The sequence below is a fragment of the Cibotium barometz genome, chromosome 30 (assembly GCF_041138505.1).
Source record: "Cibotium barometz isolate CiBa-2024 chromosome 30, ASM4113850v1, whole genome shotgun sequence".
Taxonomy (NCBI): Eukaryota; Viridiplantae; Streptophyta; class Polypodiopsida; order Cyatheales; family Cibotiaceae; genus Cibotium; species Cibotium barometz.
This window is the reverse complement of record NC_141075.1, coordinates 13,575,819-13,598,328: the sequence shown is the minus strand read 5'-3', so window position 1 is coordinate 13,598,328 and position 22,510 is coordinate 13,575,819. Positions and strand designations below refer to the sequence as shown.

Sequence of the window (22,510 nt, the reverse complement as noted above, 5' to 3'; positions counted from 1 at the left end):
TAGAAGATGTTTTTTCCAATATGATGATTTTCTAGAGACATATACATGAAGCATATACTCTACAATCTGATTCATACACTCTGTTTGCCCATCAGACTACTGCGGATGATCAGAACAATTCACATTCAAAGTAACTTCCTCGTTGTAAACCATTCGGAATAAAGTAGGAAAACATGGCATTATAACAACAGAAACCAGGGATTCATCGGTGCCCCGACATACCCACATCTGCATATGGAATACTCAACGTCTCGAGTTATCCATATCAACATAAAGAATCATCAACGTCTCGATGAGACACATATGTCCATCCGTAAACCTATCAGGTTGATTGTGTAAATCACCTAAAGTACGGAACTAAAGAAAGAAATGCCAACAAAGGAAGAATCCAAATTTCCTTATCCGAACACAACAAGATAAACTTGTTTGAACTCTAAAGAAAGAGATTTCAACAAGTGAAAATGCCGACGAGATTACCCTCATCAAAACATGCAGGTTATAGATAAAAGAAGTTTATCTAAAGAATGCCCACACTATAACTTCTAGTGAATTTAGAAAATAAGATTGTCTTTGAATGTTGAGTTCAACATGCTAAGTGATGTAAGCAAAGCAACAATCTTGAGCCCAAATTATCCCATAAGATAATATATGTGAGGGATCCCTAGCGTCCCATACCACCATGATACCACTCATACATATCTTAACAATTTGAAACTCCTTAGTATGCCGTCTAGGAAATATGAATAAAATCCTGTATAAAAGGAATAAGATGGCCTTATCCAGACTTTCACATACTAAACCTGTCTCTATATACTTGAGACTACATCAAGGAATAAATCCTTCTGAGTACATCATTAGAAAAGAAATTGAATTATTGGCGCCTTTCTAATGATAACTACCCAAAACACAATAAAGTTAGGGTAGAAAAATAACTCACCTAGATATATAAGTAACTAGGTATCCGAGTTGGAATATATACAAGAGTACAAGAAATATACTCCAAAATTACGTGCAAAAAACGAAGGCAAATGCTACCTTCAAAGCACATGTAATTATTCAAAAGATCAAAAGATCCTTATAAAAGCATGGATAAAAGCATAGAAGCTCCTTAAATCCATAAAAACCATAGTTGATCATAAAAATCAATGCATACCATCTAATGGACATAAATCATGCCAAAAGAAGCATTTAAATTGGTGGCCAACTCATCAATCCGGAGTATATGAACGTTATATTGTTCAAATAAAACTCCAAAGTAAGAAAGTGAAACACGTGTGTAGCACTCAATAAGAAAAACCCCTAGACACAAGTGATCTAGGCAAAACCTGATGAGTCCTTGTAAAACTTGGAAAACATCCAATAGAAATCCACCAAAACAAACCGATCAACTAATCCATGATAGACTTTGTCTTAGGCTTAAGAAATTAAGCACAATCCACACTTTAATAAGTGCAAAATAAATTATCATGGAAAAGTGTCAAAGGTGAAACACACTTTGAACGAAAATTATAGCCAAATTAAGGAACATGTCCAAAAAGAATGGCTAAACAATGGTCAAAAATCATGAATACATCGTTTAGAATTAATCCAAACATAAATATCCATTAATACGAGGTATAATCGTATTAATAATATGCGAATAACACGCATCTATCTAATGTCAGCACGAGAAAACGTACTTCAACATTAAATAACCCTCGAAAATATTAAATTCTCGAGAAAAAAAATTATCATGATTTTTTTCTAATTTTCCCAAATTTATAGGGCCTCAAAATATAATAATTTTGAATTCCACCAAACCTATCTCATGGCATTCCAAACCTATATTTTTCCAGAAAATTTTTAGCAATTTAATTTGCCAAAATACCATTGATATTTTAAAAATATCAATTTCTAGGATTTCTAAATATAATATCTAGAATATTCCTAATTTTCCCTAAGAATCCCATCGTTCACGAAATTTCCAATTCCGCCCGACAATTCTCAAATCCAATGAAAATTTTCAATTTTAATGGATTTTTCTAATTTTCTGGGTCAAAAAATATATTTTTAAAGGAATTTGAATGGTCACGGGCGCCCGAATGGACACACCACATGCCAAACACCAACCCCACATTTTCCAAAATTTAAAATAACCTTTGTCTAATTTTCCACTAATTTTCATGAATTTTTTGAAATTTTTAATCAACCCCGAACGCATTTAGAATACGAACGGTCAAAAAATTTCGGAATTCCAACGGTTTTCCCGGAATACGGAAAGCCAAAAGTTTTGGGAAAATGAAAAGACCAAAAAAATTCGGAATGTGAAAGGTCAAAGGTTTCCGGAATACGGAAGGTCAAAAGTTTTTCCGGAATTCGGAAAGCCAAAAGGTTTTGGGAAAACGGAAAGCCAAAGGTTTTCCGGAAGTTGAAAAGCCAATATTTTTCAATAAGAAATTTTCAGGATTTTTTCTGAGATTTTTTACTCAAATCCAGTAATTTTCAGAAACTTCCAGGCTTTTTCCCAAGCTTTTTCCTTGAAATAAATTCAAAAGCCTTTTTTTTTTAAATAAAAAAAACTCATTTTTTTAAAAAAAATGAATATATGTTTTATTAAGGCTTTTAGCCTTTTGATTTTTTTAGGGGGGGGGGGGCGATTTTTTTCGCCGGCTGCAGCGCAGCCCCCCCCCTCCCGTCGCCTGCGCATGACAGAGAGAGAGATAGAGAGTATAATTTCTCTCTTCTCCCCTCTCTCCTCCCTTTCCTCCTCTCCTCCAATCTCTTCCATTCTCTTTCCTCTCCCTTCTCTGCTAATCAGAGATTAGCTTAATGATTAATTAAGCTTTTTTAATTAAATCCTTAATCATAATTAACATTAATTATGATTAATGTTTAAAAAATTCATTTTTAATAGAATTTTCACCCGGAAAAGAGAAAGAAAAATCAGATTTGAGAGGCGGAGAGGACCCCACGCACACGGGAGAGCAATTTATGCATCAACACGCTGTCCCCTACTGAATTTCAGTAGCAAATTGACAGAAATTTGATCGCATTCCCGCGGAAAAAACCCGCAAAAAATGTATAAAAATACATTTTTAATCAAAAAAATGCTCAAAAAATTCCTAAAAAATTAGGAAAAAATTTCTAAAAATTCTAGAAATTCAGGGAATCCATCCTCTCAAAAATATCCACCATAAACTTTATGGTATTTTTGAAAAAAAATCCATTAATGCTCGATTTTAACCATAAAAAATAGGGAAAAATAGCATTAACTCACGGTATTCCCCCGCAACGTCGATTCGTCCATTGAATTGAAGTACCACACGTTCCAATCACCATAACGATGATCCATGTGCATTTCATCAACACAAATCAACAAAAGATAACATTTTATTAGTAAATATTAAAATTTACTAAAAAAAATCAACAATTAAATAGAGATTGCTCTGATACCACTGTTAAAACCCTAAGATCTCTCTAGATAATTGTTATGCATAAAACATGCATAAATCAGGCATAAACTCAACCACCCAACCACCCCCGAGCCCAAGGGATGCACACATGAATAATGAATGAAATACATCATACCTCTACCTTGATGTCCCATACCATCAAGAGGTATAACACAATCCAATAGCATGTAGCTATAGTGTGAAATGGTAGGTGAGTAGATATGGACCTCTACACAAGAGACCATAGCATAGCCTTGGCCTCATGGAGCCCAAACCTCCAAGCCCCCCAAGCTCCCTTGAGTGTGCCCCATGCCCCTATTATATAGGAGGGCCCTCAAGTGACTCTTGACTTTCCATTCCTCATGTGTGACCCTTGGATGCCTGACCCTAACCTTAAACCTTAAGGTTAGTCCTAACCCATGCTCCACTAGAGCTTGTTCCCATGCTCCCATGCTCACAAGCCTAATGTGGGTTAGCCTCCTAGTATATGCACACATAATGTGTATATAACATAGCACACATAATGTACATATAACAGCCTCTCTCCTTTCTCCCCTCCCGTGATTTTGGTCTTCACCCTAAGGAGGACTCCATGGCAACCGCTCCGTCATCCCTGACCTAGGCCGCCGTTGCTTGCATTTCCTTCTCCGAAGCACCAGGCCCCGACTACTGATGACCCAGCTGCAAGCGAGTGGCAGACGGTTGGCTTGCACCTAGGACGCCAGACAACCACTAGAGCCAAGCGCCGTGGCCGCGCGTGTCAGGCTGGCAGATCTCAAGAGGATTCGGTTCTGTCAGAGAACCGTTATGAGCATTTATCTCAGTATTTTCCCATTGGTGACGAGCCCTCTCGAGTCTCGGAGCAGGCCCCTCCGGCCCCACCAATATGGCAACCAATCCCTCGTCGAGATTCCCCCTCCGACCCCCAGTGTTCTAAGAGGCTGGCCGGCCTCTCTGATCCCCCGGCGGGCCCCTCCCCGTAGCTTTCCTCTCCGATGGTCCTCACATCAGCACCCGCCGTCCTCGGCCTTTCTGCCCCTCCGCCCTCCCTTGCCGCCTCCCCCTCCTCTCCTAGCCTCGACACCGACTTTACCCACCGCAGTTCACTCCGCCCCGCCTTTATCATCCGAGCCCTCCCTCCCTCCCCATCCGCCTCTCCAGAGCACTCTCGTCGCCCCCCAGCAGCCCTTGACTCGGAGCAGAGGCAGCCGGTGGGATCCGTCCATCGCTTGATTCACCGATTTTCTGAGTCGGTAGAGATGACCATTGCAGCCTCCACGGTGAGGGCTCTCCCACCAGAGCCCCCAGGATCCTGGGACAACATGTGGACTATAGTTTCTTCTGATGTCTGTCGACGGAAGGGACCGACATGTTTGAGGAGACAGTAGACCCTGTTCAGGTATGTGTGGTTTTTCACCACTCCAAAGCCCTCTACGCCAGATAATGGCGCGATGATCTTCTCTTTCCCCTTTAGTGCAGCCCCGGGGACAGAGTGGAGAGAGAAGAAGAAAGATGCAGGCAATGTAGTAGCAGACTCTTCTGATGACAAAGCAAAGCAATCAGCTAATGTAATTCAGGAAGAGTATACTTTTTTGGTCATGTGCACTAGTGACACACCAAGTGCTTCAGAGAATGATATGTCTTGCATTGCATCCGGTATTTTGATAGTGGTGCTTCGAGCCACATCACTTCATGCAAAGATGTATTTCAACATTTAGTTTATGCTCCTAATGGCTGCACTGTATGATGTGCAGATTCATACCACTTATCTAGTAAAGGGAATTGGCAATGTCATACTTGTTGCAGCCAATGGTGCAAATATATGTATGAAAAAAATGTTGTATATAAAGAAAAATCTTCTCTCCATCTCATCTATAAACGACCAAGGTTTAAAGGTTGAATTTGAAGATGGGAAGTGTTTGGTGAAAGACCTATCAAAGGGTTATGCGATAGTCACTTCCGAAACACGATACAATGGCTTGTCATAGCTGGACAGCTATGACAAGCGTACTTATGATGCACATACAGTGGCTGCCCACACTCCTGCTATGCATGATGCAGAGCTTTGGCATGCTCGTTTTGGGCATGTAAACTTTCGGAGTTTGATGCTTTTGCAGAAGCATCATATGGTTGATAATATGCCGCCTCTTAAGTCTCCAGCAAGACATGTATGTGAGGGGTGTATTTTGGGAAAGATGCATCGTAAACCATTGCCCAGGGATGGAGCTATTAGAGCTGAAAATAAATTATAGCTTATACACAGTGATGTATCTGGTCCAATGCGGACACCATCCATAGGGGGGCATCTTTATTTTGCCACATTCATTGATGACTACTCAAGGTTTTCTTGGGTTTACCCCTTGAAAATGAAAGCAGAGGTGTTTACATGCTCTCGACACTTTGTAGCAATGGCTGAAGATATGTGTGGATGTAAAGTCCAAACGCTCCGCTTAGATAGAGGCGGAGAATACATGTCAAATGCATTCAAGGACTATATGCTCAAAAAGGGCATCAAACACCAATGTACTTTGCCTTATACACCACAACAAAATGGTGTAGTTGAGAGGGAAATTAGATCTCTCATGGAGATGGCAAGATGCATGGTGAAAGCACAGAAGTTGCCTCACAATTTTTGGATGGAAGCTATAATGTGTGCAACTCGTGTGTTGAATAGGTGTCCAACGAAAGCTTTGAAGACCTAACACCATTTGAGGCTTGGTATAGCCGAAAGCCAAAAGTGGATTATATGCGTACATTTGGGTGTTTGGCATATGCACATGTGTCAGAACAACTCAGAACAAAGCTCGATGATAAAGCAATAAAATGTATTTTTGTGGGTTACAACAATGAGAGCAAAGGATTCCGTCTTTATAATCCAACAACATATTGGATTTTTGTCAGTAGAGATGTGGTATTTGCTAAAAATTCAGTTCAGTCCTTATACAACCTCTATAAAAGCCAGCCCTTACCCAGGAAAATCTTCATGTAGAACACGTGGAACAGCCAGCAATTCAGCCCCCTTCTATGGAAGAAGTTGAAGATCTTGTCAGGGAAGAGCAAAGCTCCATTGACCCTTAGAACAAGGGGTAGTTCCAACCATGCATTGAATATGTATCATTGGGAGTCTGCATTAGCCATGGGTGCTCTCTTTGATTAAGAAGAGCCTTCTTCTTATGAAGAAGCATAGGAGAATGAGCACTAGGTGCAAGCCATGCAGGATGAAATCTCTTCTATCATGAAGAACAATACTTGGGATCTTGTGGACTCACCGAAAGGCAAGAATGTCATTGGAACAAAGTGGGTGTACAAAGTCAAAAGGAAGTTTGATGGCACCGTTGACAGGTACAAAGCAAGACTTATAGGCTATTCTCAGATAAAGGGAATAGATTATGAGGAGCTTTTTGCTCCTACTTCGAGGATGACTAAAATCCAATCAGTGATTGCATTGGCTGCACATAAAGGATGGAAAGTGCATCTATTGGACATCAAAACTACATTCTTAAATGGGGATTTATAGGAGGAAGTATATGTAAATCAGCCCATTGGTTTTGTAGTTCCTGGTGAGGAACATAAAGTATACAGGTTATACAAAGCGTTGTATGGGTTAAAGCAAGCTCCAAGAGCTTGATATGAAAAAATACATGCTCATCTAACTAGCCAGGGTTATGTGAATAGTCCAGCTGAAAGCACATTGTCTGTGGAGAAAACTGGTGCCGATATTCTCATAGTCATCTTGTATGTAGATGACATGCTCATAACAAGGACTAGCAAAGAACAAATTTCAGATTTCAAGGCTGATTTGAAAGCTGAGTTTGATATGTTAGATTTGGGGCCTTAACACTACTATCTGGGCATACAGTTATGCATAGAGATGATGGCATTGTTATGCAGCAACCTAAGTACATAAAAAGTTTGCTAAAAAGGTTTCACATGGAAGAATGTAAGCCAATTTCTACTCTAATAGAACCAGCATGATATTGGTGAGCCTTTTGAGGCCGGCATTTACAGCAGCTAGGTAGTAGGATGCCTCCTTTACTTGTGTAACATGAGGCCTGACATAACTTTTGGGGTTTCTCTGTTGAGCAAATTTATGTACAGCCCAGTCACAAAGCATTGGCAAGCAGTCAAACACATTTTCCATTATCTTTAGGGTACCATGGATCTTGGTTTGCTCTATCCGAGGGAGGGCAGCTCTTGCAGCTTTATGCATACAGTGATTCAGATTGGGCTGGTGATTATGATACCAAGCAATCCACTAGTGGAAATTGTTTTTTCCTTGGTAGTTCATGCATATCTTGGTTGAGCAAAAAGCAACCCACTATTGCCACATCTACTTGCAGAGCTGAGTACAGGCTAGTCTTCACAACTACAATAGATCGTGTATGGTTAAGGAGATTACTGGCTAATCTTCGTGAGTGTCAGCAGACACCCACCATCATTCTCACTGATAGCCGTGGCATGGAATCCTGTATTTCATGCACGAACCAAGCACATTGAGATTCACTATCACTATGTCAGAGAGAGATTACATGGAGGGGAGATCAGTTTATCTTACTGCCCTATGTAGGATAATGTTGCAGATCTGTTCGAGAGAAGTTTGAAGCTTTCCGCAAAGCTTTGGGCTTACTCTCATACAGAGAGTGATCTGCTACCTTGTATAGGTTCACAATTACACTATAGGGGGGATTTGTAGGTATATGCTCACTTATAGTAGTGCTACGTGTGAACAAGGCTTAACCAAGGGCACTTTTTCCATGTGGTTTTTTCCCTTGGATATCAACTGTGAAAGGACACTCTATCCATTCAACTTTTGTACTTGGATATTATATGGATGTGACTCACATGCAAGAGTTGATTGGCATTTGTGATCTACCACACACTTTCTTGCTCTCTCTTTGTGTGTCTTCCTGCAACTAACCCTAATCTACAGGAAACCCTAATTTTGTGTGAGTGTGTGAGTCTAAAACAATATGCTCAGAGTGTGCCCAAAAAGAGTGTCCCGCCATTGTCACTGCAGGGGTGGGCAGGGTCACCATTATCTATGTGACAAGGGTGATCCGCCATGACATGTTGCTTTCTAGGTTGGAGAGCAGGATCTTGAAATCAAGTTCTTGGAAGAGAACGAGCCATTCCCAGATTTGGTGTTGCTTTCTAGGTTGGAGAGCAGGATCTTGAAATCAAATTCTTGGAAGAGAACGAGCCATTCCTAGATTTGGCCAGCCATCTGGGGCTTGTTGAGAATATACTGTTAGTATACACTCAATGCCCGCCTCTCAACATGTATCTTACTTTGATGTATAATGCACATTTGTTAGGCCCCCGTTATGAGGAGTAGGCATGGTGCATGTCTTTAGTGGGAACCTCAGCTTAGACATCGATGGAGTCATTATTGGACCATTGATGATGGTTAGGAGATGGTCAGGGGTACGAGCGTTAGCTGGGGTTTGGGGCATCACGGTATGATGAATATTCCCTAGAATATTCCCTCGGATACCAGGTCCATCATTAGTGGGCAGTGGTCGGAAGTCGGTGGGCCGCGTTCTTGATACGCGGGCGGTGACCTTGTCTATGCAGTGTAACCGCCCTCGTATACGCGTCCACCACACCGCCTACAGTACTATATATGGACCTCGTTGCCATGAGCTAAGGCATCCAATGCTTGTGAGTACCACCACCTTCTACACTTCATACATACTCCATCCAGAGTCTGTCTAGATCGCCATCTAAGCTCTACTTGAGAGTGCACGGGTGGACAGCACCATCACTTGTACCTCTTTGGTATAATCTGAATTTTAAATTCTCTTCATTGTGTATCTATTGTATTGTCTATTGTGCTTTGTCGTGCTATCTCTTTCCGCTGTGCCATATTCTTATATATACTTTAAGGCATGATGGTCGGTGATGATAGTGAAGCGGACACCTAAGAGATAGTGACGAAACTTTTGGAGTGCATGGACAATTGTCAAGTCTTCACGCTCTGTTGTGTTGATATTTCTCTCAGCTTGATTGAGTAGGCGGCTGGCGTAGTAGTGGGTAAGGACAACACCAACCATAGTTTGACTGGCATTAGTGTGGACATGAAATGTGAAAGACCAATCTGGTGGAATGAGGATGGGTGCTTCCGTGAGGCGTTGCTTGAGATAGTTAAAGGCAGTGGTCTCAGGAGTGGACCACTGGAAGACTGTGAGGGGCTCACTAGGCAGGTGATGATGAAGTGCCTATGATAGCCAGTGTGCCCAAAGATTTGGTGCCCTTTGAGCTAATTGAGCACCATCCATCTTCACTCGTACTCTCTATACTAGGCCCAGGGGAGTGACCTCGTGTTGATCGGCCATCCATACACAGAAGTTGGCAGGCCAGGTAAGCTGAAGGCATTCAGGGTGAACTCAGGCATTAACTTGATGACAGACCTACCGCCTATGATTGCATCAAAAAGTGATGTGCCATTCATGTGGACTGTTAGGTGGGAGCTCTGGTAGTCGGTGAGAGTGGTAGTGGTGGATGGGCCTATCCCCATGCATGTGGCAATGTCCCGCGACCCCCGTCATCCCCACCACTAGAAAGAGCTGGTGGACTTTGTCCTTCCCATCAAGTGAGGAGTGCTGCAAGTTGTTGGCGGATCTCGGCGCTCTAGTGAAGTAGATCATGAAGGGGCACATCTAGTTGGCAGCCTTGAAGAAGGGACTGGATTGAGTGTGTTGATGGCTCTGGAACAGATGCCGGTGCTGAGGTGGTGGTGTAATCAGCAGATCCTTCTATGCTTGTAGGAACGCATGGTCCACAATATTGTGGGAAAGAGGAGATGCGTCTGCAGGCTTTTCTTCAGTTGAAGTGGCTCCTAGAGCCTTCTTTTGGGCATGGGTGATAACTGTGCAGGTGGGGGGTCAATCACCGGCGGTTGGAGTGGGTGGTGAGAGGGAGACTCCTAAGGAAGTATTTTTCACTCTATTGAACCTGGAAGCTTTGATACTATGTTCTGAATGATTGCTATATAGCACTGCGATGACTGCTACCATAGCATTGTGACTGCTATATAGCACTCTGTATTTTCTTGCTTGAAAATTAGGGATGCAGTGCTATATGGCATTGTGACTGCTTTCATAGCATGGTGACTGCTATATAGCACGCTTTATTTTCTTTCTTGAAAATTACCTGAAGTACAATCACTCTTGCACTCACATAGGTTAGCAAACACTGGGGGGTTGATCACCGGTGGTTGGAGTGGGTGGTGAGAGGGAGACTCCTAAGGAAGTTATTTTTCACTCTATTGAAGCTGGAAGCTTTGATACTATGTCCCGAATGATTGCTATATAGCACTGCGACGACTGCTACCATAGCATTGTGACTGCTATATAGCACTCTGTATTTTCTTGCTTGAAAATTAGGGATGCAGTGCTATATGGCATTGCGACTGCTATCATAGCATGGTGACTGCTATATAGCATGCTCTATTTTCTTTCTTGAAAATTACCCGTAGTACAATCACTCTTGAACTCACGTAGGTTAGCAAACACTTTGTAGAAGAAAGTCTCCTCAAATTCCTCACTGATTTGTCACAAGAAGCTAATCTCTATGTATCAGTTACGTAGTTTAGAGCTTCTTGAAATTGAGAGTGATTTGCCCACAATTGTAGATCCACATGGAATCAATGCATCAAGCTTTGTGGGAATGTTATTGAGGAGTGTCTTAAGAACTTTTCCACCCACAACCATGCTAGTCCTCATGATTACTGTGCTGGGTTGAGCACTGCACTTTTTTGACCACCATCGTGTTTGTTCCACCACCTCTCTTGTTCAACCAGGCACCTCGCTTGTTCAACCAACCCACTTGTTCGACCAGCCACCTCGCTTATTTGTCACCTAGTTTGCACACCAAAAGCCACCAGCATGCTGGTCATTTAATCTTGAATTTTAACACTACTTTCTAGGAGATTTGGGATACAGGTATCACGTGCCTTGCTATATCTAATGGTTTGATTATCTCATTCTAAATGCGGGTGACAAATCCAGGATCATACTGTGGAGGCTTATAACTTAATCGGGTACAGCATATAAGATTATTGCAAAGGCAATCAACCTCAGATTGCAACCACTGCTTTGTGGCCCCGTTCATGATACGCAGACAGATTTTGTGCATGGGAGGAGTAACTTGATAACATCTTCTCACTCTGGGATGTTGTTGAGTAGGCCAAGCATAGTGAACAAAATCTGGCCATCGTTTCTTTTGTATTGTGGAGAAATGATAGAGTTGATTGATGGAGGGCACTCTTCTCTGTCTAGGCCTCTTAGCTTGATGGGTTAGAGGCATCTCATCTCTCCACTGCTGTGCTCGCAATCAAATTATTATCCATGGAATTTTCTTGATATCCCATTCAGATAGCTGGCCTCAGGCTACTGATTAGGAGGAACTTCTAGATAGTGAGCTCTGCCATAGGATATAGGAAGAGGAGGCTATTCAATATGCACTTATTGAACCAGTACGCATCTTTGGACAGTGTCATAAGTGTTGGTACATTGATCCTAGACCGGATTCTACCAGATATAGCACTTGGAGACTGGTTTTATGGAGGATGTGCAATCAGACACTTGCAGTGGGATCTGGGAGGGTAGGAATTTCAGCAGATAATCCTTGCCTGCCAGTGCAGTAGCGGCGAAAGGACTAGTGGTGACAGGCGGAGAATAACCCATGACGCACGATATGAGCACCACCTCGATAGCACACATGTGAAGGTGGCAGACTGTAACCGCCGTGGAGCTGTTGCCAAGATCAAGAAGGCACTGTGACCAACCACTACAGAGCAGATGATGCAGAGTGTAGAGGCATAGTGAGAGTAGTGTGCGCCAACTTATTGTTGGTGTGATGAAGCATAGCTTTGTAAAACCTTCATTGTTAGTTGACACTTATTTCATGAAGCTCGTAGCATGAAGAATCTAGCAAGTGTTCATCTATGCTAGGTACCAGTTCTATGTCACTTTGTAATCCCTCTAAAATGAAATCAAGAACATTCTTGCCATTGCTTCTCTCATCTGTGTCGCATGTTATTCTGGGATGTCTGCTTGTGTTACGTCTCTGCTTAATGATACATGTTGTGTAAGAGACAGAGTGTGAGTGTGATGCAGAATAAGACTTGGGGAAACACTGTGTATGAGCCTGTTTAGTTGAGCGGAGTCTGTAATGTTCCTCATGACCACGTAAGGGTTGCTGTTTTGAATCCAAAATTTTTGGCGGGAGTCTACGCGTCTCCCACGACATTTCCTGACTAGTCTGATACACCAAACTATTATCCTTCCATTCCGTTGTTAGGAAAAATAGCGAGAAACAATGACTTTCCTGGCAAATGTGGCAATACCCCTGTACAATATGATAGTGAAAGATGTAGAATATTTTTGGTCTAGATCCTGTCAAGAGGCATTCCAGAATCTCAAGCGAATACTATTAGGGCACATCGAAAGCCAACTAATTGTAAATCTTGGTTTGGCCATCGGTCTGGGGATGGAATGCACTAGACAATTGCAATTTGGTACCAAAGTTGTTGAACAAAGCTCGCCAGAAGTGAGATGTGAATTTCAGATCCCAATCTGAAGTAATGGTCTGTGGCAAACCACATACTGGATACCAATGTTGGTGAAAAAGCCGGGCTATGTCTGCATGGTATAAGCATACAAAATTCACTGAATCTGTCAACTATTGTCATACAATGAGTATTCCAAGATCCAATAGATATGGGAAGTGGTCCAACGAAATCCATCTAAATGTCATGAAATGGACCCTCAGGAACGGGCAATGGTTGAAGCAACCCTGCCTGTTTGGTGTGAGATACTTTCACTTTTTGACATATGGAACATGCGGAAACATAGTTGTACACATCCATGCACATCTTCGCCCAATAAAATGATCTTTCTAACTTCTCGAGCGTACTGTTGATCCTGCGATGACCACCAACAAGTGAATCATGGGAGTGTTGTCGGTCTCTTCTCCCTGAGAACACATAGTCGACCCTTGTAAAAGAGCCAACCGTCTTGAATGGTATAATGACCCAATTCTAATAAAGAGCCATACTTTAAGGAGTTCCAAATTCTGGACAATCTCCATACTGTGTCTTCATACTCTGTAAATCTTTTCCTTGTATCTCCAACACAGTGGACTCCTGTACTGTCTGAATACTACCTTTGTGACTCAGAGCGTCTGCTATACAGGGTTGTGCTTACCCGGTACATACTCTAATCATTTTGCCAAATTATTAGAACAACAGACTCCATCGGTGATGTCTATCCCTCCACTGGGCACTTGGCATAGTTTGTAACCACTTCAAGGCCTGGTGGTCTGTCTTCACAGTAAATTCCCTTCCATAAAGAAAAGGTTTCCAATGTTTCAAGGCTGTGATAAGCCCTAGCAACTCTTTGTCATATACAGAATAATTTTTTTACATCATTTAACTTTTTGCTTTAATATGCCACGGGTCTTCCTTCTTGTTGCAAAATTGCTCCTGTTGAGAGATTACTGGCATCGGTGATCACCTCGAAGGGGTAATCCCATGATACGAGTTTAAGTACTGGTGCTTCGGAAGCCGCCTTTTGCAGAGACAGGAACACCTCTAAAGCCTTACCTATGACTGAAACTCTCTTTCTTCTAGTCTTCACTCCCTTGAGCAAATTTGTCAATGGTGGTGCAAGGTTAGAAAACCGATCCATATGTGAGCTACACGCTCGGCACAAGCCCACAAAGGATCGTACCTCTTGGGCTGTCTTTGGAACGTCCCAATCGAGGATTGCCTTAATCTTCTCAAGGTCAAGGAAAACCCCGTTGGAACGGATCACGTAGTCTAGGTACTAGACTCTTGAACTCCAAATATGCTCTTCTTTTCATTGATGTAGAGTTCGTTGTCTCGCAAAATCTGCAAGACCTTCTGCACATCCTTCTTGTGCTGTTATGCAGTGGCAAAAAAAATAAGAATGTCATCCAAAAAAATGAAGACGTATACCGATGAGTATGACGAAGACTCAAGACATCATCTTATTGAATGTCGCCCATGCATTGGTCAAACCAAAAGGCATGACCATGAACTGGTAATGACCTCATTCTGTTTGAAAGGCCATCTTTGGGATATGAGCTTCGAAAATTTTGACTTGATGATAGCCACTTTTGAGGTCGATCTTGGTGAAGTACTTAGCATCGTTGAGTCTTTCAAGGATGTACTCTATCCTTGGCATGGGAAACTTATTCTTGATTGTCAACTTTTTCAAGGCTTGGTAATCCACACAAAGACGTGCAGTTGCGTCTCCAACTCAGCTTCCAACGTCTTGGAAAGACGATACGGAAACTTCTTGGGTGGTTCAACTTTAGGTACCAAATCGATACGATGGTATTCAAGGCGAGAGGGTGGGGGTCTGGGTGGAAGTCATCCCTCAGCATGATGTCCTGAAACTGCTCGAGGAGGCCTGTCATTTGTGGCTCTAATGGAGTCACGGTCGATGTCGCTATCTATCGTGGGCAGACATAGATCATCGCACACTCAGCTCCCTTTCTAATAGCTCTACTGGCCTGGAGGTGGGAAATGAGCAGAATACCCTGAATGCTCCGATTCCCACGACTGATAGTAGGCTCAGGCAAACCTTCGACGATCGTGAAGGTTTCCTGCCTCCAATCACGAATGGGTGCATATTGGTAGAACCACTAAATCTCAAGGATCATGTCGCACCTGAGGAGGGGCAAGACAATGAAATCCCTCTGAAACTGAGCCTTTTGGAATGTGAAGGCAAACTGTTGAGCTTTCTGGGTGATATGGGTACGTAAGCCGCGATTCCCCCCCTGATCGCGGAGGGTATGAATGATGTTGAGCCAAAACTTTTTTCTAAATACTACATTTTTAAGGTCAGTCTCATCAGGCTTTTTAAATACGATTTTGTAATTTTCCTTTATATTGCCTTCTCTTTTCCTTTTACGCTCTTAACTCTAATTTAACATATACGTACACTCCTCTTGCATGCATATGGCATGGAGTGAAGGCTGAGCTTTCCATAGCTCCCCCCTTCTTGCTCCTCACCTAGCTCTTGAATCTCCACTTAGGTGAAATAAGTGGTGGTGGAGCAAGCCCCGAGGCCTCACAAAGGGGAGTTAACCCTCATTAGGGTTGGCTAAGTGCACATCTCTGACTCGACCCTTGCATGGTTGTTTCTCTTCTTCTTCTTCTCTCTCTCTCTCTCTCTCTCTCTCTCTCTCTCTCTCTCTCTTGTGTGCAAGGTTATATGTTTGGATTAACATCTTTGGTGCCGTTACCGGGGAGAGCACTAAGGTTAGGGTCCTCCACATATTTCATTTGGTAGAGTCCTCATTTTCCCTTCGTCCCCGAGGGGCCAAAAGAGGGGGACCAAAAAGTGTGGCTCCTACCTGGTAAAATCTTCCCGCAGTGGCGGGGACGCCCCTCAAATAGGCAGTGCTCTTGGAGGAAGAGAATGTCAATGGTCCCCCAACTGTAGCTCTGTCAAGCTCGCCTCTGAGGACGCCTCGTCTCTAAAAGTACTAAGCCCCCCCTAAACCCTGAATGTTCCATGAGGCTATCCGCCATATATGAAACGAGATGAAGGTACGAAAAAACGGAGCCGGTACGGGACTTTTTATTTCGAAAAAATAAGTTCGATAGAGGTACGATCGACTATAAAAAACACTTGAAAAATAGAGGTACGATCGACTATAAAAAACAATTGAAAAATAAGTTCGATAAAGGTACGATCGACTATAAAAAACACTTGAAAAATAGATATTTGTACACATTTAGAGATGCAAAGTTGAGAGAAGGTGGCAAGGTAGAAAGCCCCCTTTGTCCTAACGGCCATAAAAAACAGTAAAACAAAACAGGAAGAAAAAAAACGGGCATAAAAAAAGTCACCAAAAAAAAACCGGCCATAAAAAAAAAACAGTTGCGCATTAGTTTCGCTTGCATAGTTTCGTACTGTACGTTTTTTTTACGTACCTCATGAGCGGGACTAGTTTTGTAGACAACTATGCTATCCGCATATCAATCTCTGTGGGAAGAACTATCGGAAGTGCCCTCCTCCACTTGAAGACTTTTGGGCGTGGGTTTAGATGGGGAATAATCACTATCAGTTCTGGGGCGAAGGTGTGCCAAGTGGGCACAGATCTTGTCCTCCATGTGTCGCCACTCTGTTTGAGCGCGAGAGTAGGCATACTCCAAACTCCATCGATCACAATGGAGGTATCTATAAGAGGGGGGGAGTGGTACTAGACTGAGATATGTAGGAACCCAAAGAGCAGCACTTCCAAGCTGGAGGCCACTACCTCCTCGTACTGGTCACTATGGCCTGAGCCTGAGCACATCCGTGATGCGAAGATCGTGAAGATGGTGTGAAAGCTCGACTGCGTGCCCCTAGATGGTGGCAGCCACTGACTCCACTTCATCTCCAAGGCTGCACTCAAAGGAAAAGAAAAGATCATTGCGCCACACTCTATCGTAGAAGGTCTGGAGTGAAGGAACACCACACATATCCGAATGGGCGTTACTGTCTCCTCAGAAAGATCTGCCCCCTCCACCGGGAGACAACAAAAGAATGGTAATCCACACGTAGCCCCAAGATCCTGGGGGGCCCACCTGAGGACTCCGGTGGGAGAGCCCTCATCGGGGAAGCGACGATGGTTATCTCCACCGGCTCCAAGAATATGTGGATCAAACGGCGAACGGAACTCAACGACTGCCTCCGCTTTGGGTCGGGTGCTACTGGTGGGCGGCGGGAGTGCTTTGGAGAGGCAGAGGGAGGTGGGAGTGCAGGCTTAGTGGAAGAGGACGGGGCAGAGAGAACCGCTACGGGAAAAGTCGGAGGCGAGGATGGGGGAGGGGGCAGAGGGGGGTGGGTAGGCGGAGAGGAAGGAGAAGGGACCAGCTGAGAGTGATGCATCGGAGAGGGAGACTGCTGGGAGGGCCTCGTCGGGGGTTCAGTGGGGCCAGCTGGCCTCACTGCAAACTTGGAATCGGAGAAGGAATCTTGGCGGGGGAGCGGCCGCCAAATCGGAGGAGCTGGAGGGACCCTCTCTATGGCTGGAGGGGACCCATCATCGACGGGTGGGTGCTGTGATAAATGCTTGAAATGGTTCTCTGATAGAACCGAATCCTCCTGTACTCTGCCAGCCTAGAGCGCGCGGCGGCGACACTCAACTCTGGTAGTTGGAATCGGATAAGGAATCTTGGCGGGGGAGCGGCCGCCAAATCGGAGGAGCTGGAGGGACCCTCTCTATGGCTGGAGGGGACCCATCATCGACGGGTGGGTGCTGTGATAAATGCTTGAAATGGTTCTCTGATAGAACCGAATCCTCCTGTACTCTGCCAGCCTAGAGCGCGCGGCGGCGACACTCAACTCTGGTAGTTGGTTGGCGGCCCCCGGGCACGGGCCAACCGTCTGTCACTCTCTGGCAGTAGGGTCGTCCATGGCTGGATCTTGGTGCTCTGTTGCTTGAGATCGTGCCTCTCTCTCTGCCCCCTGATGAGGATCAGAACGGGGACGAGAGGCTTGAGTACTCCACTCGCTGAATGATGGGGTCGTCCCGAAGGTGCAATGGGATGGATATGACATGAGGCACTATCTCTGGCGAGGCAGTACAAATGCAAAGGGATGGAATTCCGGCTGCCCGTGTGAGAGACGAGGCAGCAGTGGGGAGGGATTTCATCTCTCCCTATGGCTCCATTGATCACTGGAAGATCCCCGAATGAACTGCTTTAGCTTCTCCTCGGACTTGCCCAATTGCTGAGCTGATGTGATCACTTTGTTGGAGTAGGTGAGCACAAGGGAACTGTTCTGGGTGAGTTTGTAGAACTCATCTTCAAGATTCATCATGTACTGTGGAGGGAGAAACCTGGTCTGCAGATCGAACACAAAGGTGTCCCAATCATTGTCCGGAAGCCCGTGTAAGAATCTATGCGCAAACGGGACCAATGTTGCCACCAAGTGACTGCATCACCTGTGAGGTGTGGAGCCGCCGGATTGACTTTGTCTTGGGTATTAATGATCTTGGAGAGTGGAAAGTGGGCAACAAACTGGGTCACAATCGAATGGTCGCACTTGTCATCGTACTTGGTGAAGTTCGGTGAGGCACATATAATTGTCGTCGAGGCTATGGCTGGGATTGTGGAGGACTGAGAAGGCAGGAAAGAAGTTACCAGAATCCGGAGTGTCTGTTGCAACTGGTCCCTCAAGTTTTCTCGGGCCTGTCACTCATGGTTCGCCTTCGCTTCGAGAATTACCCGTAGTCACTCCTCTTTGGCCTTGCATTTGGCTTTCTCTGCCAGCTGTTCGGCCAGTCTTGCTTCAAGATCTCACTCTTCTTTTTTAGTCATCCATTGACACCACTGTTCCATTGAGGAGCTTTGTTCTTTGGGTGTCTCCTGCTGGGCCAAGGTTGCGTGTAATTCTGCTATTTTCTTTTCCATTTGGTCTCTTTCGAGTTGAATCTGGAGTTGCCTCATGTGCTCCTTTAACTTCTGGTTGTCTTCATCTTCTTTTTGTGGAAGCGTTTCTTCGAATGGTTCTTCTTCTTTAGTGATGTCTTCGGAGCTTGATGCCATGGTGGATGGGCCAGTGGTTTTTCCCGATCTCAGCTTACCATCCACAAGATGCTCTCACCCTAGGTTGCCTGGTTGAATCATGTCCCAACTTCCAAGCTTTGATACCAATTTAGCAAGCACTTAGCTAGGACCGTGTGAAACAATGAGGCCTTCTTTAAACCTGAGTTTAGTGAGTCTTTAGCAATCCTTTAAAACAGCATACATGAATTTGAAAGATGTAGTCAACACTAGATGGGGTCCCAAATTACCCACTAAAGCTCCCCCCCTCCCCCCCTCTGCAAGGAGGAGTATTTGCTTTATTTCTTCTTCTAGAGAACTGAATACAATCTGAACATGTCCACAAGACTAAGTGGACAAACTGATTGACTGACCACCAAACGCAAGGACAAAGCAACCAAACGCTGGGCAGAACTTTTCATAAGATGTAGGCGACTGTGAAGCTATCTTTGAAGAGGTTACACCGGCCCAAGACTAAGGGTTGGTGTGCTGAGTACTCTTGAAGAGGCTGAGCTTCTTTTGCCTTGGGCTGAAAGCACAAGAGTGGCTGTAAGTATGCAAAGGCTGAAGCCCATGCACACATGCTTGACTGAGTTACTTAATAACTTTGATTTTGATCTGATAATTTTTGGGACTGATGATGGCTTGCCTTTTTATATGGGTCCAGGGGCTGGTCGGCTGCCAGAAGCTGTTGTCAGCCTGCTGAAAATGCCACGACCTGAATTAATAGCATTTAATGCTATCTTTGCTGCATGGCTGGTCAGACTTCTGGCCCGGGCCGCGACTGCAACAACACCTGGCCGACAGCATGTCTAAGCCAAAAAGGCTGCCGTCTTATGTTTAGAGCCCCGGTCTCAGCAGCTCCCAAGCTCTCAGGATACTCAAAGCAAATCTGTCCTCCCATCCTCTACTGAGGCCTGTCCTCCTCATCTCTATAAAGATCCAGCGAATCTCTAGTGCCCAAGTGCCCCCTGCTGGGGGCGGGGGGCGCCCGAGCCTGCAGCCGCTGCAAGAGGAGCTCTTTCCAAGGCTCAGCGCCTGGAAGCAACCCCCGAACGATAAGCTTCCCCAATAAAGCTCTACTCTGATCGACTGGATCTATAATGCCCAAACCTCCGTGAGCCAGCGGAAGTGTAATAACTGCCCATGCAACCTTTGCCCGAGCTGGCTGACCGTCCCACCCAGACCACAGAAAGTTCCTGATCAGCCTCTGTACCTGGCTGATGCAAGAGCTCGAGAAGATCCAGCAAGACGTAATGTACCACATGGTTGCTAACAGCACCTGATTTGCCACCACCACCCTCCCAGCCAAGGATAGTCGAGCTGTACTCCAATACAAAAGCTTCTTCCGAATGCTCAGAAGAAGCGAGGCAATCTGCTGCTCAGGTGACAAATCTAGGCCAATCTGGCATCCCAAATACCGCACTGCTGTGCCTGGAGGAATCCATCTAAAACCGGGGTCCGGGCTCCATGCCGGAGTGGGAGCACTACTGATCCAAAAGGCCACTGTCTTGCGCCAATTGATCAATGCTCCAGAAGCTGCACTAAAAACCTGGAGCGACTGCTCTGCCCGAAGAAGATTGGCCTCTTGGCCATGCAAAAATAAGCTCGTGTCGTCTGCAAACTCAGCATCAAGCAGGTCCTCCCCCCGGACTGGGAGCTGAAGTCCTCTCAAACCGACCTCCTCTGCCCTCAAATACATGCTCATAGCCTCCGCAAAGAAGAGAAAAAGAAAAGGGGCGAGGGGACACCCCTGACGGACTGATCTGGTCAGCTCAAAACTCGGCCCCCGTCCTCCTGCAATCAACACCTGGCTGCGAGCTGTGGAATACAGAGCCGCCACCCCTCTGATCCATCCTGGCTCAAAGCCCAGGCGAAGCATAGTGCCCTTGATGTCATCTATCCTTAAGTTCGTGGGTATACTTTAGATGGATTGCATTTCTTGTTGTGGTTTATAATTGGGAACAAAGAACAAAGATTGAGATAAGGTTATAATTTTGTAATTTGTGCTTATGATTTTACTTTCAGAGCTAATGCCCTCTTTTTTTTTTTTTTTATGTGTATCACAGTTCCCTTTATATGGTACGGGATGCAATGCAGCACTAGAGGACTGTTTGCTGTTCAATAACATCTTAGCAGAGTTAACGCCTTCTGGTTTGTGTTGGCTGCCTCTATCTTATTTCTTTTTTAAGACATAAGTTGATGCTTTATAGTTTTACTTGGTCAGAAAACTGACAACTTCTGTTATTACACAAAGGTGAAGGTAAATTTCCTGCTTCTATAGCCACAGCAGAGTTCACAAAAAGGAGACTTGTGGATGCTCATGCAATCGTAGAAATGAATTCCAAAATGACGCTTTTTAGAAGGGGGCTCTTAGGTCTTTTGCAAGTAAGGCTCTTCAAGACATTGCAGACATGGTTTCCAAGTCTATTCGGCCCGTAAGTGCTGTACTCTTCTCTGCTTATTTACTTACATGACATTAAAGTGAAGTTGACACGCTTGTAGTACATGAGAAGCTCATTCCAGAAAAGCCAATAGAAAATAATTTCGCAAATATTTTTCCTGAAGAATCCTGTACACGATTTCAAACTGCAACCATGACTGTAAGGTTGATTTCATGCTTCATCTTGGGTAACCAATGGACATATGAGAGTGATTTTGTTTTTGGCTATATGGGAAAAAATTGGCTTATCCTTTGACTTGGGGAAGGAGTGTTCCTAGAAATCTAGTAAATGCTACTTGTATAAAACGGTTGTTGTAAACATGGCTAGGTCCAGGAGACAGTGAGTGAGAGTGGAAGGAGAGATCAAACCATTGTGTGTGGAAGCATAGACATGGATATGGAAGAGAGAGAGAGAAATGAAATGATATATTAACGTCTTCAAAAAGCCAAAATGACCTATGAGACCAAAAAGGTTACAACAATTGGTGGATCTGATACAATGTCTGTGTAAGAAAAGCTAAAACAACTAAACAACTAATTGAAACTGAAACAACAACTATGGGGAAAAGTAAGGTACTAGGAGCTCCTAATGGATAACATCTGGGAAGGAAAACTCCAGCAACAAAGGTAAGCATCATATACATCACTATCCAAAGATGTCTCTCATCGGTCAATGGCGGATATCCTCAATGTCCTCCTTGGTGAGTACTCTGACTGGACGTCTCCCCTGCCATGCTAGTATGGTCCTGATCCTCTGTTGTAGTCTCCGCCAATGTCGAGATGGGCCTCTCATCTTGGGGCACCTGGACCGCCCCAGCTCTATAGCCCGATCAATCCGTGTACCTCTGGTGCGGCTATACTCCGGGGCTAGCTGCAATGCTTGCTGGCCTGACTGCTCAATCTCTGGTCGAAAGAAGTCTGTAATCTGCCTCTGTAGGTATCTCTCCCTCTCTGATCCCCTCCCTCTCAAGAGACCCTCTCTATGTCTACGCAGCTCCAGCAAGTATAATCTGAGGCATCTCTGATCCTGGTATCTCATGACTCTGGAAAGTGGTCCGAAACCCTCTC

The 22,510-nt window shown here is 44.4% G+C and overlaps 1 protein-coding gene across 1 annotated transcript in view; it reads left to right on the top strand.

Annotated features, from left to right (window-relative positions):
* LOC147621186 (uncharacterized) overlaps positions 1-22,510 on the top strand; it is a 130,967-nt gene that overhangs the window by 62,331 nt on the left and 46,126 nt on the right. Inside the window, exons 10-11 of the mRNA XM_086823913.1 lie at positions 21,069-21,153; positions 21,257-21,437. Coding sequence (XP_086680039.1) covers positions 21,069-21,153; positions 21,257-21,437 — 266 coding nt within the window. The remainder of the gene's footprint in view (positions 1-21,068; positions 21,154-21,256; positions 21,438-22,510) is intronic.